This window comes from Camelus ferus, chromosome 6 (assembly GCF_009834535.1).
Source record: "Camelus ferus isolate YT-003-E chromosome 6, BCGSAC_Cfer_1.0, whole genome shotgun sequence".
Lineage (NCBI taxonomy): Eukaryota > Metazoa > Chordata > Mammalia > Artiodactyla > Camelidae > Camelus > Camelus ferus.
In genome coordinates this window covers 13820960-13847221 of record NC_045701.1, presented here as the reverse complement: position 1 = coordinate 13847221, position 26262 = coordinate 13820960, and the positions used below count along the sequence as shown (strand labels likewise).

General features: G+C 36.8%; 1 protein-coding gene and 1 non-coding gene across 3 annotated transcripts; both read right to left on the bottom strand.

The window, feature by feature from the left end:
* Nucleotides 1–3858: 3858 nt before the first annotated feature.
* On the bottom strand, nucleotides 3859–24754 carry ARPP19 (cAMP regulated phosphoprotein 19). 2 transcript variants are annotated; one of them, XM_032481160.1, is made up of 4 exons: nucleotides 24413–24754; nucleotides 24116–24170; nucleotides 12347–12469; nucleotides 3859–7983 (listed from the first exon to the last, which is right to left on the bottom strand). In XM_032481160.1, exons 2-4 carry the CDS (start codon nucleotides 24158–24160, stop codon nucleotides 7813–7815), a joined length of 339 nt encoding a protein of 112 aa, XP_032337051.1. In that variant the 5' UTR covers nucleotides 24161–24170; nucleotides 24413–24754; the 3' UTR covers nucleotides 3859–7812. The 2 variants fall into 2 exon arrangements, with proteins under 2 accessions (XP_032337051.1, XP_032337050.1); XM_032481159.1 differs by lacking the exon at nucleotides 24413–24754 and having other exon boundaries at nucleotides 3861–7983; nucleotides 24116–24307.
* Nucleotides 14446–14550, bottom strand: LOC116664639. The gene has a single exon (XR_004321155.1). It is a non-coding gene; the product is annotated as a U6 spliceosomal RNA (small nuclear RNA).
* Nucleotides 24755–26262: the final 1508 nt, after the last annotated feature.

Here is a 26262-nt window from a genome sequence, read left to right as displayed (position 1 = left end):
TGCCATACATGCAGTCTAGAAAATAATGGATTCAGTTCAGGAGAGCAGCTAAGTGCCAAGATGACAGCTGTGCGTTAGGATGAGAGTAACAAGCTCAGACTGAAGCAAAGGAGACGTGGCCTACAGGGGAGTTTTCTGGAGCAAAAGGATGACTCTATAGAATACTTAATATAATGGAAGATATTAAAATAAGTGTGGTTATAATAGAGGCCAAAAGGACGAGGGGGAAAATAATTAGAAACACCAAGAAAACAAAAAGCTATATAAGAAAATGAAATCATAGTATACATTGTGATCTGCAGTGAACTGTATCAACCTACAAAGCTGAGAGGACTATTAATGATTATAAAATAGAATGCAAGTGTTACCAACCTTAATAAGGTAACTGTAAGAACACAGATGACAAAAAGAAGGGAGTCAAAAGGAAGAATAGTGGTGTTAATACTGTCATCTTACATGCTAGAGAGCCAAGAAATACTGTTGACGGGATAAGAAATAAAGGTGAAAACATATTACTAGGCATTGTAAAGGAAGTCTATAAAGGAATCAAAATTGTGATATGATCTTCTCTAGAAAGATGGTGGGAAGGAGGGGACGCCAGAAATTTAAGCTAAATCTTCACTTTCCAGTCTTGAAAACTATGTCTGAAATTAAAAGTCAAGAAACAGCAGTATAAACATACTATTGAGAGGCATAGAGAAGAAACACAAAACAGCTTGAATGTCTCCAGAAGTTAGTTCTCCCTCTGGGAGCTAAACTTGGTAGTAGAGGCATATTTTGTGATTCTTAGCTTTTCACTATTTCCTTTTATACTGCTTGACTTCAGAAATACTACAAGTATAATTTTAATTTTTTAAAAAAGCTAAGGAGAGCAGGAAAAGAAATCTAATTTAATTTAGAACCAAGTTTTGGTTCTATCATTTTCCATATTTTTACCCTAATAATTGATGCCCCTCTAAAGGCATTCGCTCCATTCAGTTCTCCTAAAACTAAAAATAAAAGTGACAAATTCAAGCAATGATCCCAGTGAAACCACTTTTAAATTTCTAGATTCTTTCTGGATCTGTTCATACATACATGCATTTACAAAGTGGTAAAGGTTCTCTGGGTCTCAAACCTCTACCCTCTTCATACCTTCTAGGAAAATGCCCTCAACCCCTCTCTTATGGATAGGATTGCAGTCATTCAGTGAGCACTCTCCTTCAGCATCTCTTATCCACACCTGCACTCTAGTCATTCGTTCCCTGTTTGGAAGACATGCCAAGGCCAATCTCTTCATTGATGCTCTCAATCCCAGCTCTTGCACTCTTGCCTCCTCTACATCTTTGGTTTTTCTTCTGTACTTTTGTTTTGCCTATAACCACATTCAAGTCTTTCCTTTGCTGAAAAGCAAAACTGTATCTTCCTTCATACACCTCAGAATCTCTCAGAACTACTTCCTTGCCACTAATTCACCTTTAGTCACTTACCATTCCTCTTCTGTTCCTCTGCCACATGCCCTCTCACAGCTCTGCTGAAACTACTCTCTCCAAATGAGCAGTGATACCAGTTTCCAAATCTAGTGGCCTTTTCTCAGGTCCCACTCTTCTCTCTGCTACACTCCACTCTGTAGACTACCTTCCCCTTATGAAAACTTTTTCCTCTTTTGCTTCTGACACTTGTAGAAACGAGCTCCCATGGGAACGTGAATATACTGCAAACAGCTGGCACTATTATGACAGACTATACCCAGGAGTTACAAGATAGGAAACAAGTATAATGAATAGTTTTTTAAAGTTTACATATAAACTTAACATATGAGAAAATAAGCTTGATAGGAGTAATACTATGTATGACTACCTTAAATTACCCCAGCTGGTTAACACTTGAGCCATAGATTTAACTCAATACAGGTATTCAAGACAGGTATCTCAGAGTCAGTAGTACTTGGCTGCCAATTTTAAATAGTATTTATAGTCTTTCTTTTAGCAAGTACATCCATAGTGATTGGGGCTTCTGATAATATTGATATTACAAGTGGTTGAGAATTAAGGAAGATGTGAAAGGTTTGTGTTCTGTAACTTGTAAGTGTGGCCTCACAGAAAGCTGCCCACTGGTGTGTCTGCTTCTGATCTTTAGCCTAAAAATATGGCTGCTCTATAGAACATTTCTGCAGTAATCCATACAACTGGCAACTTACAGTCATAGACAAAGTCATTAGAAATATTAGCTTGTATACTTGCAGAAAAGTGAGTCTACAAGACACTAATCAGCCTAAGTTACTGGTAGCGGGGCACGAAAGAGCCTTGGAAATCAGATGCAGAATGCTCTTAAGGTTATGATCACAAGCAAGAGTAGAGAAGCAGTGAACACAGTATGTCCTTGCCATGGAAAATCAGGCACACCAGTTTCAGTGACGTGAGGTTTGAGACCAGAGCTCTTCGACATTTCTCCTCGTTCAGAGAAACACAGAGTATAAAGGCCTACTGCAACAAAGGAAGGGCTAGCCATGACTGAGACAGAAAATCAACCTCCACCTCTCTACATTCACATCCTTAATCTGGCTTCTCAGTTTCCAACCCAATATTCCACTTCACTTTATTTGTTCAACAAGCATTTGAGTATGTATAAGCTGTTTATAGTTGCCAGGGATGCAAAAAGAATGACAGTTCCTCTAAGGAAGTCAAGTTTGGGCTGAGATCAGAATGAAAAAGGGCCAGCTAAGCTATGAACCAGGGGAAGTGTTTAATGGAAAAGAAGCGCATTGATCAGGGGCAGGAAGGAACTTGGATATAGGATTTAAGAATGGAAGTGGGATGGGGCAGGGGGAATGGGCTGGGGTGCAGAATGGACAAGGGAGCAGGAGTGAAAAGTGATGTTAGGAACTATAGCAGTTGTCCAGGCAAGAAAGAGTGGCTTGGGGTAACGGTGCCAGCAGTGAAGAGAAACTGACAACTTCAGCACATTTTGCTAGATGTTGGTCACAGCCTCCGAGGAATAAAGGATAACTTCCAAGGTTGGTTTGAGTACCTGAATGGGTTAAGTGCACAGTGGTATCATTTACTCAGTTAAAGGCAGGAGGAAAGGAGTGTTAGGGAGAAATGTCAAAAACTCCAACCAAAATTCCTTATACTGGGCCACATTTCCCCAACTCCTTACCTATTTACCTAAAATGCTCTGACTTCTCCCTTTCCTCTCACCCATGCCTACAGCAACCCCTCTCAAAAACACCTCTTGAATTTCCCTGATTTACCATTCATCGCATTTATCCCCTAAATTGAATAATGCATTCCTCTAGACTTCCTGGAACTTATTTCTACTTCTCTTATAGTACTTCTACTTTACAATTAAATTATATATATACAGTTGACCCTTAAACAACACAGATTTGAACTGCGTGGGACCACTTACAGGTGTTAATTTTTCACTAAATATCCACAACAGTACTACACAATCTGGGGTTGGTTGAATCCGCTAGGAGGGCAGACTGTAAAGTTATATGCAAATTTTCAACTGTGCTGAGGGTCTGCGCCTCAACCCTGGTGTTGTTCAAGAGTCAACTGTATACAAAATTTCTCAGAATGTAAGCTCCTTGTCTCAACCATCTTTCTATTTTTGACAGTATTGTCTTAGTGTTTTACACGAGATGGAGAAAACGCACAATCTGCAAACATGTTACCTTGATTACAAAGCCTTTAAAATTATAAGTTATGCTGCTAGGATCTCATAAACACACATTATTTAAATTAAAACAAAATTTAAGACTACAATAGTCAAATTCTTTCTGCATATCATAGTAGCTGAAATCTAAAGGGATCAACATCAGAAAATATACAGAAAAAATGTAACACTTAAAGGAGACAAAAACTGCAAATTAAATCAATAGAAATTAAGTAGATCAATTTATTTTTTGTGTATTTCACAAGTATAATTTTGGAAGGGCTATTTGACAAATTTCAGCATTAACTGCCAACTCCAGATATATTCAACAAAAAAAGGCATTTGCTCTTGGCCCTTTTAATACAGGCAGCTGTCCTATTGCATCACAAAGATGCAGTTAACAGGTTTGAGGGCATATTAAAGAAATTAGATTTTTCTTTCAAATGCTGTTTAATTGATAAATAACATAACACGAACATACATTAATGGCTGTCATGACCATCGGTGATTTGCAGATAGTAAAACTTATAGGCCTACCTACTTTAAAAAAGCAGAAACTAGCAAAACAGTATTAAAATCAGTTTTATCAGTTAATCCTTAGATTAACGATCCCAGAATGAGACTTCTTTGATCCCAATTTTACAAGGTGTGGTGTGGCATCAGGGGGAGAAGGGTTATGGGGGAAGGATGGCAGTGCATGCTGAATTGCAGAGTTGGGACAGTGGCTCAAATTTGTCATTATCCAGATTAGGAAAGTGTTTTAGAAAATTTAAAATGGGCCCTTAATTGTGATATTGGGAAGGATGTTAAGGCTTGAAAATTCATCAGCCCTAAATACCATTTAATGAATGCTATCATGGGGCTTAAGAAATAAGCAGGGATGGGGGTGGGGTGTGAAGTAAAATGAGGTGAAAAAAGAAAATGAAAAATGGAAGAAAAGTCTCCAAATGCTGGGAAATGTGAAAAGGCCACCACAGAAAACTGCTGTAGTTGCCACTTAGACGTGCTCTTCCTATAGGCTACCTGCCCCTGGATCACCAAACACCAAGTTTATAGCACAATTTAAGTAGAGGTCACATTTCAGCATTGATAAAACTTCACTAATTTGGATTCAGAAAGAATACATGTCTGATTTAGTAGAAAGCTTCAATAAATATTCAGAAGTATAGTTTTTGTTAAATCTAAGTGAAGTAATAACAAGTAGAGGCCTTGATGAACAGTTAAAACTTATTCTTAGGTGAACAGCACAAGAATATTGAGTAACTGGTAAACAGAGTGCAGACATGCTCCTTCTCGGTTCACCGAACAATCCAATAATCCTTACTATCCGAACATGCCAATAACTGTAATTGTTAAGTCAAATGTAGGCTTTTAAAATGTTTCTCAGAAGTGTACTGTTGAATACGAGCTGCTGGACATGAAACAGGTAATTAAGCTCAGAATTTAGCTAATTTTCATGAAGTATTTGTTATGTCCAACTTCCGTTTACTCCACATTTCATTTATAATAAATAGGACAATGATTAAAATTGGCCATTTCTCAAACCACAATTCTGAAATCTAAGCTCATCTAGTCAAAATCTTCATTCAAGCAATAGTGAAACAGCCTGAAAATGTCTACCTAAAACTAAGTTTTGAAGCTGAACAAAAATAGAAGAATGTAAAACCTCTATCCCAAGCACCAATAATGGATATTAAGCAATTATACCTACAAATCCTTAATAACAGGTCTTTCCTGAGGGAAAGTCCTGATTAAACACTGTGACTTTACAGAAGGCAGGTTGGTTTAATGAGAAAATTTACTTTTAATAAAAAGACAGTGACAGTGTTTTATTTTGGGCACTTACTCAGTATTTCACAGATCCTCAACAAATTTTGAGGTAGGTTAAATATTAGCATTGTATTTTACAAACTAAAACAAGGGCAGAGATTACAGCACTTGTCATGAAACACAGCAGGAATCCTACCATAATCAAGAATAACATGGTCTCATCTTTCAGATTAATCTTCTTCGGTGTGTATGTGAATTTAATGGTGATAGCTTGCAAAGTCATTAAAAAAAAAAACAAAAAACCCACTAAACATTACAGAAATTCTACTTTGGGGTATTTTGTAATTCTTAAAATCAGTCCTACAATGATAAAACATACTTTGGAATATCCCTACTCCCATTACAAATCTATTTATAACCAATCCTTGTAACAAATTAGCATATTACTGATTTTGTTGTTTTCTGTCTTTTAAGCTGGTGGAGCAGGAAGATAATCAGCAAGCTCCACAGAGCACCAGGCAGCCTGGAAGTGCAGGCACTATGTACGCGCAAGGCATCATCTACGGCGATTTGGGGTCACAGGAAAGCAGGTGTACAAATGGAGCAAAGATCCAGAAAAGATGCCTGGATCCAAAAGAGGGGAGGCCCTGCCCAAGTTAAAGATGAAGAAAAAATACTATCATCTCAGGCTGTGGATTCTTATCATCATGCTGCAGTATGTATGATGCACTACTCCTAAAAGAACAGTAAATTTGTCCCAGTAAAGTCTGTTAGTTAAAGTTCTTACTAACTAGAGTTACCACAAGTTCTTTACAAATAAAATTAAAATTACATTTTATTAAACTGACATCTATAGAAGCAAAACACCTAAATATTTATCATATGTTCCACCTATCATGTAAATTACTCTAATTGTCACAAGCCTAATTCACTTAGCTCATTATAATTACTTAAAATCCAGCTCATCCTGACATAGGTTCCTGGGCCAGTCTTCTCAAGTATTTGTTTCATTATAAAGTTCCTTTTTTTTAAACAATTGTCAAATATTAGTAATAATTCAGGATTAAGAGTAGTTAATTAACAACTGGGAAATTATTAAGGAAAATATCATTACTGTGTTAGAAAATACAGCATTCAGCAGAGCAGGCTTCAAGAGTAAAGATACAGACATCTATGCTTCTGAATAGACCGAACAGCACAGCCCAACACAACGTGAGTCAAAGAAGCCAGGAAAAAAAGGAGGAAGGGGCCACAGGAGGCAAAGTATTTTTATTCTAGTGTCCCCAAAATTGACTGTGGAAGTAAAAAGTTTCTATATTAAAAAAGTTTATATAAATTACATGAATTATAATTTTCATAGAAGTCAAAATGAAGTGTTCTGCATAGGACAAAAGATATGCCTAAGCAACATATCGTATTTGCACAAGGCCACTGGATGTCATGGATTATTAGTGACGCATGGAAAAGCTTATGTCTGCGGCAGACTGAGCAGAGATTTCAGTTTGGTATTCTATGACCCCATGACTGTAAACTACTTTCTATACAAAAGCTCTAATGAGATACAGAGTTTTGTGTAGGAACTCTTGTGCTTCTGGTTGGCACATCATCTACTTTTTAATATGTGAAATTAATAGAGACATTTGTGAGAGGTTGTGCAAAACTATTATATTTACAAAAATGGCACAAAAGTGGATTCAACAGTCAATGCACATGCACACTTCATTCACATCTTCAACAACAAAAGGTATCCTAACACTACAGAACTGAATAAGAATGTTAGCTTCAACGGCAGCTGTTAAGCACGAGAGTCACATAGTTACACCAGAATGGGCAAATATTGCCCAAGTAAAATTCTATTGTTAAAGCTGAAACAGATTTAAGGCCATTCAAGTTCAAGCACAGGATACAAATCTTTCGGAGCCCCATCTATGTGTTTGAAATATGTGACCTTTCTTCTAACTTGTGGTCTTAAACTTCTGTTTTACAAAATCCAAAGGAAAAATACAGAAGAAATCAATACAATAGAGGTTATATTAAATAAGAGTAACATACAAAGCTGTAATTAAGATGAATTAAAGAAAGCCAAAACATTAAAATTGTAAAACTTGCTTGTTACTTGTTGGAACCAGCCCTACACTAGGAGTTAGGTAATATATACAATTACTTTCAAGTAGATTGATTACTTTATGTTGCTCTAACATGTTCTTTTCATCAGTGCACTGTTAAACTAATAAAAAACCCTACACATGTGTATTCCTTTACAATAGCAGCACACACTACCGCTACCTGCAAAGCCGTCAGTCTCAAATGACTTAGTGAATGAAAGGAAATAAAAAGCAGAGAAGTAACATAGTAAGGAGAAATAACAGGAATTAGAAGATTCATGCAGTTCAGCTCTTTTAATCAGCCAGCCAGCTTGCTAGTAACGAGAGATGGTTTCCGCTGAGGAAGGTCCTGTGGAGTGGGAATGTGGTCACCAGTGACCTCTGTCTTATCCGGGGCTGCAGTAGGAAGCTGCTTGTTCTTCATTTTTGCTTTAGCCATGTTGTAATCCCCAGAATCAAAATATTTTTGCTACAAGGAAAAAAAAAGTCAGATTAGAGTTTAAAAGCTTTCCTATGCAATTACACTGGTTTAAGATGTAGCTGTGACCCTGTACTGTTGATATAAAATAAGCCTTAAAATATTTAAACAAAAACATTAATTACATAAAATAGCTATGCCTCTGTAGTGAGTCCTCTCATAAGTCAACAACTGAGAAGTCAGGCAAGAATCCCCTCTTCCTTAGGCTCACTTTCCTCATTCTAGTTCCATTACGGAACCGTCAAGACTGACATCAACTTCCACATCAATCTATCTGTGAATGAACAGTCCTGGACTTAAAGAGTGAGGCACAAATCATTCATTTACTAACAGAAAAACCAGGGTGAAATTCGTGCTTAAATGATTTTGAAAATAAAAACACATAATTCACCAACTTGCATTTCGGATGCGCCACCCCCGCCTTCAAGCAACCTTACAGTTATTAAAATTATTACTTAAAGTTGCTGGTACTCTGTCATCTAAGATGAACATTTCTGTTAGGATTTAAACTATTTGAATTACAGCAGTGCACTAAAATAAAAATTAGGGTTAAAATATAAATGCTAGGGTAATGGAAAAAATAAACTCTTTAGAAATTAACACCTAAAATACACATCCCTATCCTTTACCACCACTTCACCTAAGACACTAAGTAAAACTATCACTCTTCATAGTTGGAGAGATGACTAAGGTAAAGACCATACCCTTTATCACTAAAATAGAAACTGTGGAGCTAAATATCAACCTTAATATAGTCTACATGAGTTAATCTGTTACAGAGCAAAAATGGATGAATTTGCCTGGGTTCTGACTTCCACCTATCAAGCTTAGCCCATGTTTATCGAGAACCTGTTATACTACATGTGAGGCACTGTGTCAATCTTGGAGAGAGATACAAAGATGGGTAACAGTCAAGTAAACCCATTACTATTCTGTTTTAAGTACACAAGGTGCTACAGTTATCCAAAGGAGAAGAAAGTAACCTCTGCCTATTGTGTAGGCAAGAGGGAATAATTCAGATATGAGATGAGGGCATGGACAAAGGGTGAAGGGGGAAAAATAAAAATATTTTCTTTGAGACTTCAGGGATACCTCAAGTGGTAAATGAAGTAGCTCGGAACTCACAGCTTAGTCTAAGACCATTGAGTGGCCTGGAAAAAGGTCTCACTGGATGCCTCCCTCCAGGAACTATTCTTTGATAAGCATGTGGCGGACGGCCAAAGGGTCTATAGTTAGAAATCGCTTTTCACATGTCATTATTCATGTAACATATTATAGGAAACTTGGACCAGGCCTTTCTAAGGTTTGCTGCAGCTTCACTTCTGCATGTTTTAAAATGTGTAGTGAAAAAAAATCTCAGAACTTCTATGTACTGTATTATATTAGAGAGCTACTTCTGCCTCTAAAAAGAACAAAGCAGCTTGCCAAATTTTTGAGTAAGAAGCACAAAATGAGAAATTTAAAGCACAGTTCAAATCTTAGGCAATTTTTTTCCAATGTAATAAAGTCAGTTTCTAATAATACCTATTTTATAGTCACCAAAGGTTCATCATAAGGGATCCCACTTAACTGTAGATTAAGCTACTTTCTTTCTTTGGGGAAAAGGAATTAAATTTACTTGGTGTGGCTAGAGACAAAATTAAAATCAATGGTTAACAATTGTAACTGCTCAAGGGAGAGAAATGAACTAGACCAGTGTTTCTCATATTGGGAAAGAAACAGTCTAAGAAGGCAATATTATTTGTCTTTAACAATTAAAAAATTTTGTATCTTAAGTGAAAATTTTTTAAAAAATTAACATACTTTTTGTATGAATCATCTAGATGACACTTTTATAAAAGTCTCCACCCACTCCAATTTAAAGGCCATACTTACATCAGTATTAATAACTGCACTGACACTAACTGATCACCAAAGTGACAATATTTAAATTTTAAGGCTAAGTTTCTTAAAACTGGATCTTCGGTTTTCTTGGAAGTTCACAAAACTCCACAAATAGGAAAAAACAGAGGCTAGACTGCTTCTTGAAACCCCTCACATGTCATATTGTTAAAAGCCTAAAATAGGTGTCTGAATAACATTAAGAATAATAAACCAGAAAGAGACTGAATATAAATGATATCCATCCAATCAGTCTTCTCAAATGAAGAAGAAACTGTTCAAAGATACTAAGATTACTTGCCAGTTTGCTATTACGACAGAGGAAAACTACAACCCTGTAACCCAGATATTTTTAAAAAATCAACTCTTTTAACATAGTGAGAAATGATGGCTGAATATAAGACTTCATTTCCCTCATATAAAAGTGCTTATCATTGACTTTTTGATAAAATACAGAATCATTCAAGAGCTCCCTTCTCAAATTCTATATAATTATTTGATTCAAGAGGCATTTTCTTATTGACAACCATTTACATCTGTAACACCAACTCCAAGATACAGTGTATATAAATTCTAACTTGAAGATACCTAAAGTCATAAATAGTTGAAGCTAGAGAAAAATGAAAAAGACAACAGCCCAAATGTCAAATAGAAAGCCTGTTAGCCTAAGTTATACTGAAGATTAGCTAACGAAAGTTTGCTGAACACTAATAATCAGTCAAATCCTAAATCCAAATAATAATTTAATAATCAAAGACTATGTAATTTATTTCATAATTAAAATCATACCTGATGGGACCATTTCAAAATGAGACTTGATACAAGTATGTTCTACATAGAATGTAGAACATGTTTCTCATTCTGCTTTTTATTTATCCCCCATCTTATGGCCTTATAATGCTTTTTTTTCCTTCTAATTTTATTAAGATATAATTGACATCCAGCGCTGCGTAAGTTTAAGGTGTAGAGCATAATGTTTCGACTTAATGTACATCATGGAATGATTTCATTAAGTTTAGTGAACATCCATCATCTCATAGATACAAAACAGAAATTTAAAAACATTTTTCCCCCTTGTGATGAGAACTCTGAGGATTTACTCTCTTAACTTTCATATAAAACATACAGCAGTATTAATTACATTTATCCCTGTTGTACATTACATCTCTAGCACTTATTTATAACAGTAAATTTGTACCTTTTGACTACCTTCATCCATTCCCCTCCTCACTCCCTATAATTATGCTTTTTAAATAACCACATGGTATTTTATTTTGTTGACTTATTACAATTTAACTATTTCTCTGCTGCTGAATAGTGATGCTGCTTCTAATTATAGTTAAAGCTACAAAGTGTACCTTCTAATGTGAAGATATTTTCCTTATATTGAATTGTACCCTTAGATTAATTCACGAATGATTAGCCATTCAAATATGAACAATTTCTGTAAATCTTGATCCATATCCCTTTCCACAAAGAGTAATGCTACACACAACAAAGAGCATATTAGCTACATTCACTTCAACCTCACCAATGGGTATTATTTTAAAATTTTTTTCTAATTTAGTTATAGGTATACTATGGTATAATTGTTCTAATTTACATTTCATTAATTTCTATCATGGATTAACATTTTTCTGTGTTTAATAACAATACTTCCTCTGTTAAAATCCTTTATCTAAGCCACCTTAGTGTTTTTCTTGTATATTTGAAAAACCATTTTATGCGTTACAAATATTAACTATCATTTTTAGTAATAATATTCCCACCAAATTACTTTCCTGGAACATGGATTTTATTTTATATTTTGGTATAATTCTTCCTTGTCATTCTATTATTTCAAAGCTGTGAATGTTATTCTTTCATGTAATTAAAAAATACCACTTTATATCTTGCCACTTTTAAAAGTAACTTTTTAATCTAAAATAATGTTAAAATAGAGGAGAATGGTGGTTACCAGGGGCTGAGGGGGGGGGGAAATGGTTAATAGGTACAAACTTCCAATAATAAGATGAGTAAGCTCCAGGGATCTAATAAATAGACAACATGGTTAACTACAGTTAACCATACTGGATTGTATATTTGGAAACTGCTATGAGAGGAGAGCCTAAAGTTCTCACCATACAAGAAAATGGTAATTATGTGAGGTACAGGGCATGTTAGCTAACCTTATTTTGGAAAGCATTTAGCAATATGTACATGTATCAAATTATTACACCACAGACCTTAAATTTACACAATGTTATATGTCAGTTATAGCTCAATAAAGCTGGGAAAAATATCCTTTTACAATCTGGTTTACTTGAGAAAATAATCCATATATAACTACAGCCAATATATACACAAGTAACACACACACATCTGGCGGTAGGTAAGGTACAGAGCTGTATACGCAGACACCCATTTCACAACCTCTATTGGCAAACTGAGTTCACAGGGCTCAAGCATTTGAAGATTACACATCAGAACTTACCCCTTTCTGCAACCGTTTCCTTAAAAAATCTGAACCTCCAGGCTTTTGCCCCAGATGAGGATATCTTGCTTTTAATTTTGCTTCTTCAGCTTTCTCTGGACTAGTCACTTTATCTTCCATTTCCTGAAATAATTTTAAATCAATTACTTCTTTATTACAATTCAGTTATTTTTGATAATTCTACCTCTTGACTATCCGGACTCTGACTTTAGTTGTCAAGTGCCAAATAACGCAGCATCTGACTAAGAAATCAAGTGCAGAGGCTTTTTAAAATGCCTCTGTCTTGTTTTTCATATGATCCATGTGATAGCTCTATTATAGCTGTGATGCATGTGTAACACCCCACACACTGGATAAAAATATCAAGATAGCTCAGCTCTGAAGTCTTGCTTGCCATTACTTTCCAGTCATGTATAACACATTTATAGTTAGTCACCTTCTTTAGAACTCATCAGCTCTTTGCCCATATTTAGAGAACCATTTTAATACTGTTAAAGTAAAAAAGATCTTTTTGATCTCCTGTTTGTTCAAAATCATGTATAGCTGGAAGCTCTGAGACTCTTTAATAGAAATGAACAGCAACCTACCATCATATATTCCTTGAATAACTCAATGCAGAAGACCTTGTTATTTTTAAAAAAGAGAAACATCATCTTTGTCAATCTTTACATCTGTGTATTTTATTGCCAACTTTCTCCCCGTATTTAATGACAAACACTGTTCATGCAAAGAACCCATTCTTTAATAGATCAAAAACATGTTTTCTGACAAAGGACTGTCAACATCTTAAGCCTATTTGCTTTTAACTTTAAGAAAACAGACTTTTTCTCTTCGCAAGAGTGATATTTTATAGGGAAGCAGTATTACCACTTCATGGCAACTACTGCAGAAGAATGAATCAAGAACAGGGCTGCCTTGATAGGGAAGGCTGAGCAATGACAAGGCATACTCTCGACTCACTGTCGAAATGGACTCACTTCTGCATACCAGGCTCAGCAAGATCACATACCTCTGCATATCTTGATTCTTCCAAGTTATTAATGAATAGTCAAAAAGCAGGAATGTTATCCACAAATGCCAAGCCCGTTGTTCTTGTATCAATCGAGGAACTGAAGAAACAACTTCATATAATTTTTGCATGTCTTCCTCAAAAGTACATTCATAATGTTTTATAATTAGCTTTATTCACCTTATAGATTGTCAATATTTTTTTTTCCACCTTGAACAGCTTCTTTATGTGTTGTTGTATCTTCTCATTTTTAGTCTTGGAGGATTTTGGGAAAAAAAAACTGCTATCAAATATACTTTCTCTATGAGGCCTCTTTTATGTGTACGCGCCTTTCTGCTTCAAGTGTTCTACTCTCCTCTGTTTATGCTGCAGCTTCATGCATCTACATATTTTGATTTTTATTCTTTTTACCATGTTATCATTTACTCACTTGATGTACAAAAAAATTCAACTATGTGTGCTTAGCCAGAGACAGAGACTCCGTTAATAAAATAGTATCAGTGATTCTGCCAGTCATTTCATTCAAAAAGGGTAAGCCACAAGGAGCTCTGCTCAAGTGTGAGGTGTGTGATGCTAACCTGCCATTCCCATGATGGTCTCAGTCCCTTAGTGTGATCTTTCAGAGTGTAAGCATGTCAACATACTCTTTATCATTCCAGTGTTTAAAAACTTAGTCCCTACAAAACAAGTCAACTATCTCAGCTGCCAATCAACTGAAGAATCAGTCCAGCCATCTGTTCAAATGCATCTTAGACAAAAACGTGACCATCACTTGACCTACTGAGAACTGATGGGACAGTCTCCAATGTGATCATGACTTTGCTGGGATTTTTCAAGGGTGATTTTATTATTTTTTAAAGCATTTTCTTTTTATTCAAATATATGCAAATCAAATGGTAAAAAATATAGAAAGTTAGATTTGCATTGTATTAGCCTTTTAAAAAATTTTGTATTTTTATTGAAGTATACAGTCAGTTTACAATGCTGTGTCAATTTCTGGTGTACAGCACAATACTTCAGTCATGTATAAACATACATATATTCGTTTTCATATTCTTTTTAACCATAAGTTACTACAAGATATTGAATATAGTTCCCTGTGCTATACAGTATAAATGCGTGTCATCCTTGCACAGGGGCCATGCTAATCTCTGTATCATTCCAATTTTGGTATATGTGCTGCCGAAGCGAGCACAAGGGTGATTTTATAAACATGACTTTTGCTTTACTAACTTTAGAGCCTAACCCCTATATAAGATGTAACTACATTGTATTCATCAGGAAAACTGGAGAAATAATATAAACTTAAGGTTCATAGTTCAGCATAGGAAAGTGGGCTGAGTCACTGCAGAGACTCAGGCTCAGCGTTCTCTGAGGCTTCACTTCACTACTATAGCCCCAGGGTATTGTGGTACTGCTGCAATTTAGAAGTGGAATCTAAAGATAGGCAGAAGACCTAAACAAGCAATTCTCCAAAGAAGACATACAATGGCCAAAAGGCACATGAAAAAAAAAAAAATGCTCAATATCGCTAATTACCAGGGAAATGCAAACAAAAACGTCATTCAAAAGTCCACAAAGGACAAATGCTGGAGAGGGTGTGGAGAAAAGGGAACCCTCCTGCACTGCTGCTGGGGATGTAGTTTGGTGCAGCTATTGTGGAAAACAGTCTGGAGATTCCTCAAAAAACTAAAAATACAGTTACCATATGATCCAGCAATCCCACTCCTCACTATATATCCAGAGGGAACTCTAACACAAAAAGATACACACACCTCAATGTTCACAGCAGCACTATATACAACAGCCAAGACATACAAGCAACCTAAACATCCACTGACAGATGACTGGATAAAGAAGTTGTGGTATATTTATAGAATGGAAAACTACTCAGCAATTAAAAAAAGAGTGAAATAATGCCATTTGCAGCAACACGAATGGACCTGAAGATCATCATTCTAAGTGAAGCAAGCCAGAAAGAGAAAGAAAAATACCATATGATATGACTTATATGTAGAATCTTAAAAAAAAAAAAAAAAGGTGAGGGGAAGAGGGGAGTTTGAGATTTGCAAATGTTAACCATTATATATAAAAATAGATAAACAAAAAATTTCTTCTGCATAGCACAGGGAACTATATTCAGTATTTTGTAATAATCTTTAATGAAAAAGAATATGAAAACAAATATATGTACATATATGCTGACTAGGACATAATGCTGTACACCAGAAATTGACATTGTAACTGACTACAATTAAAAAAAAAAAAGAAGTGGAATTGGTAGGGATCTACTCTTGGGTTCCCCCTGTAAAGTTGTTTTTTAAATTGGTTGACATTAAATTTAAACACTGGCTGAAAAGGACTCCAACTTTTCAGTCCCAGCACCTTCAAATTAAAGGTGTTAACAGAGTCCTACATTTCATTGTTTGATTTGAATTATCAGTTCTCTATATCTGAGAACAACTCCCTAAAATTTCTAGTATGGGGTAGCAACTTTTTCTAGATTCCAGTGTTTCTTCAGGTTCTCCCCATTTTATATATGAGGAAAAACTTTGTATACAATATGCCATCTTATCTGGCATTCCCTTATTTATATATAGTCATATATAATTAATTGAATGAAGTGACTCAGTTAACTTGAAAGTTTACTATTACAAAAACATTTTAGGCAAAACAGCACCTACAGCTGAAAAAGTATCATTTAGACTAATAATAAATTTGCAATGTGTCCTAGAAAAACAAACCAATTCTTGAACTTTGTCAAGTGCAAAGCACAATGGCAAGTCCCTGTTACTTGCAATTTTGTAGCTAGATTCAGAATTTCAGCTGTATTTAATACCAAAAAGGGAAAAAAAATGACCAAAGCTACATTTTTAAAATGTAGTCAATACCATCAAGACATCTACAATACTGTTAATGGATCATACAGAAACATTCTTAAACCTTTTGCAGATATAGACAGTTCTAGGACTTTACTGAGAAGCAAGTTCAAATGCTTGGATGTTCACCAACGTTCTGACACAGGTACAGATTTTCTTGTTAAGTATTAATAACACATCAGGCGGTGGACTGCGTCCGTGAGCATTCAGGCCACACTTAACTGTTCTCTAAACACTCCTCTGAATCACTACAGTTAGAAGCCTGAAAGTACATTTCCCAGACTGCATTCCTGTAAGGTTCTGCCAATGGCATCTATACCAGATTAAAAGGTATGGGAGAAAGAATCCATTCTGTTCCTGGTGATGCCACCAACAACGTGCAGGCAGCAGTAGCTCCTGTGAGTTCCTGCCAGAGGGCATCGAGCACAATATAGTAGCCACTGTAGCACCTACATGAGATGGGGGTGGAGGACGCTGGACTAGGAAGAGTGCTCACTCTTACTGGGTCAAAGGCTTTTTGTAATCCCACACCTCTAGAAACATCTTCTCCCTTTTGCTACTCTATCCTCTTCAACAATTTGTAACCTAATCCCCTAAATCATATCCCTTTCTGTTTGAAATAACCAAAGTGGTTTCTATTCTCCAGAACAGGATACTAACTGATACAATCAGGTATAAGAAGCAATTTATCCCTATAGCCATGTTAAAAAATGCAAAGAAGGACACAAAATTTGGTGTGACTGCATGTTTCTGGACATCCTTCAAAGGAATTTCTAAACATTTATTCTAGTTAGAATGGAAATACATCCCTCAAAAGGTTTGAGATAAAGAAGGAAATAGCAAACAAAGAAATTGATATACATGCATGTATACAGACAAGTCACTTTTCTAACTTTTCCCCAGCTTTATTGAGATATAATTGGTACATTCACTTTTCTTTATTATTGTATTATTTTTTAATTCTTTTTTGTTTTGGGGGGAAGAGGTAATTACGTTATTTTTTTTTAAGAGGAGGTACTGGAGATTGAACCCACGACCTCGTCTGTGCTAAGCATGCGCTCTACCACTTAAGCCATGCCCTCTGCCCCCTCACTTTTCTAATTTTAATGTTTTAATATGTGAGGTTAAAAAAAAGAGAACGAAAATATGTAACAGTATTTTTAGAGTTTAAATGCTCTATATTCCTGTATCATTTAGAAAAGGATTTATGATATCATACATTTTGTTCAGTTAAGGATGCATGGTAAAATTTCAAGAGGAATCAATGTAATAACAGAAATAAAGTACACAGCTTCCAAAACTAGTAACAGTAGGGGGTAAAAGGGAAGAAGAAAATCAATCAATTGAAAAGAAGAAGAGTTGGGGTGGGGGGTGGAAGAAGAGCAAGAAATGAGAGGGAAAAAAAAAAAAACAGACCAAAAGCTTTCTCAGGGATACAGAGGATCTAATGTTCATGTCTCTTAAAAAAAAAAAAAAAGGCTCAAAATATATAAAGCAAAAATGGACAGAATTACAAGGAATAACTGATAAATCTATCAGCATAGGAGATTTCAACACATCTTCCTCATACTGGTAAATGAAAAAGACAAAGCAGTCAAAGCACATGATTTTAATTCTGCACCCAACAATTAGAAAATACATATTCTTCTTGGGGGAGGGTGTTGCTCAGCGGCAGAGTGTGCGCTTAGCATGCAAGAGGTCCTGGGTTCAATCCCCAGTACCTCCAATCAATCAATCAATAAATTTAATTACCTCCCCCTCCAAAAGACAGACAAAAAAAGATTTAAAAAAAGAAGAAAATACATATTCTTCTCAAGTACAAATGGAAAAACAGACTAAGTATTAGGCCATAAAGCAAGTCTTAACCATTTTCATCCAGACCACAATCTATGACTGCAATTCATAAGGTTAAAAGTCAATTATTTAAAAATGTATATATCCCTGCCATGTGGAAATTAAACTACAATACTAAATAATTCATGGTTAAAAAAGGAATCACGGGAATAAAAAAATACTTGGAACTCACTGATAATAAAAATTCTATGCATACCAAACTTGTGGAATACAAGTGTCCTTTAAGGGCTTATATTACAGAGGAAAACTAAAACTCACTGACCTATGCACCCAACTTTAGAAGTTAAGACAAAGAACAGAACCCAAAGAAAATAGGAGAAAATAAAAGGCAGATATTAATGAATAGAAAACAAAGATACAATAGAAAGGATCAACAAAAGGGAGAAATGACAAGCTTTACCAAGAAGAATGTATTTTTTAAAAATCAATCTGGTTTCAAAACTTTACTCTCCAAAGGTGTAGAGAAAAGGGAACATTCCTACGCTGTTGATGGGAATGTAAACTGGTGTAGCCACTATGGAAAACAGTATAGAGATTCCTTAAAAAGCTAAAAATAGAGTTGCTGTATGATCCAGGAATCCCACTCCCAGGCATATATCCAGAGGAGACTCTAATTCTAAAAGATACGTACACCTCAATGTTCACAGCAGCACTGTTTACATTGGCAAAGACATGGAAGCAACCTAAATGTCCATCAACAGATGACTGGATAAAGAAGTTGTGGTATAAGGACAGAAACAGACTCACAGACAGAGAATACAGACTTGTGGTTGCCAGAGGGGTGGAGGCTGGGAAGGGATAGACTGGGATTTCAAAATTGTAAAATAGATAAACAAGATTACACTGTATAGCACATGGAAATATACACAAAATGTTATGATAACTCACAGAGAAAAAAATGTGACAATGAGTGTATATACGTCCATGAATGACTGAAAAATTGTGCTGAACACTGGAATTTGACACAACATTGTAAAATGATTATAAATCAATAAAAAATGTTAAAAAAAAAAGAATAAAGATCACCTATAGTTTCATCACACACACACACAAAAAGAAGTTGTGGTATATATACACAATGGAATACTACTCAGCCATAAAAAAGAATGAAAGAAAAAAGAATGAAATGCCGTTTGCAGCAAAATGGATAGACCTGGAGACCATCATAGTACGTGAAGTAAGTCAAACAGAGAAAAATAAATGTCATATGATATCACTTACATGTGGAATCTAAAATAGGACACAAATGAACTTACACACAAGTGAACTTATTTACCAAACAGAAACAGACTCACAGACACAAAACAAACTTATTGTTACCAAAGGGAAAAGGGGGTCAGGGAGAGATAAATCATGAGTCTGGGATTGGCAGATACAAATTACTATATACAAAATAGAGAAATAACAAGATATACCATACATATATATGTATGTACACATACACATATATATTGAATCACTTTGCTATACACCAGAAACTAACACATCATAAATCAACTATACTTCAATAAAATTAAAAAAAAATTAAGTTACTCTCCATGAAACCTTTGTGTTATATAGCAATTTTATTACTTTTTAGAAATAGAGCTGGAATATGAGTGAATTCACCTAGCTAAGTGGTTTCTGCTGATAATACCTTTGGGAGGAGGAGGGAAGAAGCATTATTAGAATTCTGAAACTTTCACTCTAGGCTACAAACTAGGAAAGCAGAAACCCAGAATATCACAACAGAGGTATATGCTTAGGATGTACCCAAAACCACAAAAACCAAAAACTTAAAAACACTATTTTAAATGATAGTTATTCTCTCGACAAGTAACCTATACCCCAAAATAATCTTTGCTGCATATTCTACAACTAGCATAGGGCCTAACATTTATTAATATTAGGCACTTGCATGTTTGTGAACTATTCAATTGAAATACATTAGCTATCCTTTCTGTAAGTGAGTGGGGGTATAAGGTGTATATATATATAAATAAATAAAGGATATCCAAATAATTAGGGATTATTTTATAGTCTGCCATGGACTTGATAGTAAGTCTGAATGATTTATACCACTTTCCAGCCTTCAGCAGGGAAGTTACACAGCAACATTAGGAATAAGAATCTGACCACTCTAAGCAAATTCTAAGCAAATTCTCCTCTATCTGCTCAGCAATATGTTCAATGATGCACTAACTGATAAATAAATAGGAGAGATTAATGAAAGCCAATAAATCCTTTGAGATACTGTCAGGAAGGTTCCAATACTGCTATTAACCTTTATATTCTATAGTCCTATTAAATCTGTGCTGCTTGCCCAGTGCCTGGCATTTAATGGGTGTGCAATAAAAGTCTATGAATGAATGAATACAACGTACTCCAATTGTTTTTCAAAAATTAAGAAACTTTCTAAACACCAGTTTCCCCATCAGCTTACCTTTGAAATATTTCATGTTATAGTTGATATTTACAAGTTCAGGAATAAAATTTGTTAAGTATTAAAGCTTTGCACAAACAACAGAGACAAGCCTGAAACACTGTTGTATAGCAAACTGCTGAGATGTCAAGGAGAGACATTTTTAAACTTTTCTGAGGATTACCTCAAGACTGCTAAGAATCAATGGTTCACACAAACCAGACTAGCAGGTTGTGTGCCAAACTGAAAATACCCTGAGCCTTTTAGTTACCAAAGGCACTGTCAAGACAGTCCCAGAAAATGCCAATATTAACTGTAATTTTTTAAACTGGGAAAATGGAAAAGCTTTTTATATTCATTCTTTACTGATGACATAATAAATTATAGTTCTCTTCCTCTTCCACCACTCACAAAAGCACCAAGCATATCTTTTAAACTGAAGAAAATATTTAAATTGAGAGCTCTACTTAAGTCTTTCCCAAGAAATCTTATTTGATGAATCTCAGTCAAATCTCTAGAAAATCTGTCTTCTAGAGAACCTGCTATTAAGATCTTCTTTAAAAAAATTAAAAACCACAGTATATATATGAAAATATATATACATATAACATCCTTCTACTTTCATTCAGATTTCTTAAGTGGGTCTAAGCCAAGGTTTTTATATTTCCATGGTCTATCTCTCTCTTTTTAACTGCAGTACCAGCATTGCCATTTGTATTGGAATAGTGGTTTTAATGAATTTTTCCCTGAACTTTTCAGTTAACTAACATGTTCTGAACAATGCCAGGTACTATGCTAGGTGCCATGGGAGAAGAGGTAAATAAAGGAGGGTCCCAAGCTTAAAATGCTCACGATGAAAGCAGAATTATGTGTTTTAAGTCTCCATATGACTCTCCCCACCCCCAGGATAAGAGTGCATGCCAGTCTCAGGTTAGTGTTATTCAAAATGAAAGTCCCTGCTAAAATAATGTTTTGTTGTCATTTCAGTGATAATCTAAAAGAAAAATATAAGCATATTCTAGGGCATCTGAATTGCCACTTTTATGTCTAAGCAGTGCTATGGTATTTCTGTGTCTGAGCTTTCATTTATGGTGACTAAGACTCAGCAGTACTACCCCATTTGTCCAGGGAACAATGAGAAAAGAACAAAGCTGAATTTAGAAATCTAAATGATGTACCTATGACTTTAGAGTTAAATGACCATACAGCTTACTCTCAAAAGGGAGAACTGAGTGAGTCATCATTTGAACTAGGGGAGTGTTAACTTGCCATACTCAAAAAGCTCCTGCACTTTAACAATTGCCACCATCTTCTCAATATATTGGAGATTTAGTTTCAGCAAAATACCATGCCACAGTGAATTAATAATTTAGACTGTTTTTGTTTGTTTTAGTTTTAGAGTGGTATAAAAGATAGTTTATAGTTATTTTTACATTTGTAGTATTTATTACAGCAATAAAAATTGTGTCTTATAGTTTTCTTAACAAGGGTACATACAGTACTCAAGTAGATGTACAGTGATTTAGCTCTTATTCCCATGTTGAGCTCACCTCCTTTCCTTAATTCTTCAGGGACAACAGGCTATGTATCATAAAACTATAAAAAGTTATTTTGGCTGAATACTTTGGCTTTAATTGAAAGGTCACCTCAGTACACAGACTATAATCTAATTTTTTAGGTCACCTAACTATTCTTCCAAATAGAAGAAACAGGTGATTTGGCCCACAGGAACACAGAAGTGACTCTGCACATTTTCCTCATGTTTAGGGATGGTATCCATGCTACGCGCACTTAACATCTACAGCCAACCCTTAATTCAACAAGGGACATTATATTACTAACACACTTTGGTATTAATGACAGCAGCCCTAAAACCAAAGAATTAAATTTTTAATGTAGACAGAAAGAGAAAACATTCAAGGCAGCCTTAATCTTGTTAAGAGACAAAATATTAGGCTGTCCCAAGTGAAAGCATTTGCACTGCAGAAATCAACACTCTACCTTTGGCAACATATTAACAAATCTCATAAAAGAGAATTACATAGCACCTGTTATTGTACATCAGAAGTCAAAACTGAGGTTGATTTTAGTGTTTAGGACAAGACAGCACAAACATGAATTTGTTGGGGTTTTTTCTGGGTTCCTAAATCCCAAGCAATAATGAACATCATGATAAATATTTTCCAATAAATACATAACATTTAATATTACAGTTAAGATTATAATCCTTTAATTACATATCTGTATATATGTGTATACACACACACACACACACACACACACACACACACATTTGCCCCCAAAGTTCACTTTTTAGCAAAGAGTGAATATCCAACATAGTTCTCACTGGAATATTCTCGAATAATGTAGTGGCTTGCATTAATCTGTGCTGCTTGCCCAGTACTTGGCATTTAATGGGTGTTTATGATATTGTTTTTTTCTCCAGTTACTTTACAAATAGTATCATAACAGAACCATCCAATTCAGGAAAAGTTAACATGGCAAAGAACTTATGGAATGGCTACAGAACACTAATCAAATTTCCAGCCTGATTAGAAGCATGGGTGTAACTTGAAGCAGAAGCTGTTACAAAATCCAAGTATTAGACTAAATCCTATTTATGATAATGCCCTCTGTCTTTTTAAGAAAAGGTACTGGCAACTCACCATAAACAATTAAGGAAACAAGATATCATGGACCTTTGTAGGCCAGCCACAAGTACCCAGGAGGGCAGGGCAGCAGAAATAATTACGGTGGCAGAGGGAGCACTAGCCTAGAAAAATATAAAGCCTTTGTATTTTAAATTTATATTTATAATTTGAATCCTACTGATCCGTGGCATATTTCTGTACACCAGCAAGATATTACAAATGAGTTTACAAAATGTTCCTGTTACCACGAAAGACGTAATCAACTAAGTTGTTAAAAAAAATTTTAAATTCCGACCTTTCAATTTTTAGTCAAGTACCATATGCAAATTCCACTGGCTCACATTTCTGAACAACACGCTGCGCCAACGCCGTGAGCTAGCACCTCGTTTAAGCCTCCCAACCACCATATCAAGCAAGGGCTATTATTCTTATTTTACAGATGAGGAGGTTGAAGCCTGAGGAGTTTAGCAACTGACCAAGGCTACACGGCCAACAGTGACTGGACCTGAAATTCCAACCCAGGTCTAGCTTAACGCCCAAACACAAGACACCTCCCTTGGAGTTAAGAACACGCAGACAATACAAGTAGTTGGCGAATTCATTCTCCGGGGGGGAAAATAAAGCTTCCTGAGCCAAGTGAGGCCCACGGGAACACTTAGGTCCCACGCCTAAGGACCGAGTCTAGGGCTCTTGAGTACAAGCAAGTGATTAAGGAAAAATCCGACATGTCGAAGCCTTAGAAAAGGCACGTTTCGGCCAAGACGTGGAGAACGCTTGGACCTCGCACCACGCCAGCTACTATCAGAGCTCTTGCGGGCGACGGATTCCGGAGTGTCTGGCCTCCCGGGCGAGGCGGATGTGCACACAGACTCCGCACCGGCGCCGGGCTGACTCGGGCCGCGCCCCTCCGTTTGCGAGCGGAGCAGGCCGCCACCGGGCCCTCCCGGCTCCCGGGCCCGCTCTCCGCGCACTCACCTTCTGCTCCTCCGCGGAGGCTCCTTCGGGGACTTCCGCGGACATACTGCTCCCTCTGCGGATGAGACGCCGGGAAGAGATGCTATTACCGGGTGGCCGAGGCCCCCCGGCCGCCCGCCCCGCTCCCCTAGCGCCCGCCGGGGCCGCCTCCGCCCGCGAAAATGGCCGCCGCTTTATGACGACACTCAGCCCCGCCGCGCCCGGCCGGCGGCCACTGCGGCCCTCCGCTGCCGCTGCCGCCGCCGCCGCCGCCGCCCCGCCGCCCCGCTGCCCCTGCCGCGCCGCGCCCTTGCCTACCTTACTCGCTTCTCCCGCTCTGCGACGCCCAATCACTTCCTTCTTTCCTTCAAAGGTCGGGGCTCGCGCCTCACCTCACATCCGTCTGCCGAATTGCTTCCTGGGAATTGTAGTTTACGGGCGGAGCCGTCTCTCCGCGCCCTTGCCTGCCTCTTCTGGTCCCTTCGATCGCAAGAACTTTTCCTATTTCCACTTCCCCAGACTTACCTAGTCGGGTTCTCCTCGCTCCCCGCTTCGCGGCCGCACAGACTATTTTGGGCGACCCAAAGCTCTGTGCTTCACAAGTCGGCTTCGCCTGCCTAACCCTATGTGTCTTTCACATCCCCAATACTACGTCATCGCCTCAGGCTTTTCCTGAGCCCCGACACTATACGCCAGACCCACCTCTTAAATGCTGTCACATCTCTGCATAGTTCCTCAACAACGCACGCTGTATTATTAGATAGTATTTGTTGTGATTACTCTACTAACGTCACCTTTCCTGCTCAGGAAAGTCACATGAGGGCAGGGACTTCCTCCGTATTTGCTTTTATTTTGTTCCCTGAGCCCAGCAATTCCTAGGTAGTCACTACATATCCAATGAAGGAATTCAGCTTTCATTCGTGTGACTATTCCCAGGGTTCCATTCCCACAACTTTACTGAAACTGCTGGCACCAAACCCCTCCAATGACTTTCCTAATTGCCGAATCCTTTAGCTTCACATTTAATTCTTACTCTACTTGACATCTCAATAGTTACTGGCAATATGTGGTAGTTCCAATAAAGTGCCTCTTGGAAACTTGGAGTAAGATTGCTCTCTAAGGATTAAACTAGTTAAAAAGCAACAGATAATGCAATTCCGTAGGAATTTGGAAACCATCAAAACTCAACCACAGTGTCCTGGGTAGAATCTCAGGCAGGAAGCGTTGCACTGGGATTACAACCTGAAAAACAAAAAGTGCACTCCCTTTGGAGAAAGGAAAGAAGAGGTTTGTCAGGTAAGGGAGTATTTAAAATACAAGGGTTTAGGGGGAGGGTATAGCTCAGTGGTAGAGTGCATGCTTAGCATGCAAGGTCCTGGATTCAACCCCCAGTACCTCCATTAAATAAATAAACAAACCTAATTACCCCCTCAAAAAATAAATAATTAAAAAATAAAATGAAATACAAGGGTTCGAGAGGCCAACTCTTTGACAAGGCTATCCCTTGAGAGTGACTTAAGCTGGACCAGCTGAGAAACTTAAGATCAACTAAATATTTGTTCTCATTTCCTACTCACAAAGTAACCTACTGAAAATTTGCCTTTCCTTTATGCAGATCTACAAGGAGAGAGGAGAATGCACTAGTTAGGCTAACTGAATCATCTAACAGTTGTATTTTTATTAATGAGTTGTCATTCTGATATATATCTTATATCAATGTATTTGTGAGCTAAAATCAGATAGACACATATATAGCAAATCAGCAATATGTAACTTTAATCTGTTTCTGAAAGATAGTGACACTCTCATGAGGTCAAGTTTGAATTTCTGAGCAGTAGATTTTGGCCAGTGGAGAATTCATAGAGGCTGTGCCCTATGTGCCATTGTGGGGACTGTCTGAGAAGCCATCCTTCCCCAAGTAATACCCCTGTGCATCATAGACCATGTACCTTAATGTTTAAAATTATGCACTAATCACCAGGGCCCTGTTTCTCAAAACTTTCTTCCCTTGACCTCTAGGATACCACTCTCTTGTTCTCTCCTACTTCTCTGGTCATTCCTTCTTAATCTCCTTCGTTGAGTTTTTACTGCCTCCTAAGGGAAAAATTCTAACAATCCTGTTCTTGGATCCCCCGCTCTTCTAGGTTTACACTGAGAGATTACTTCCA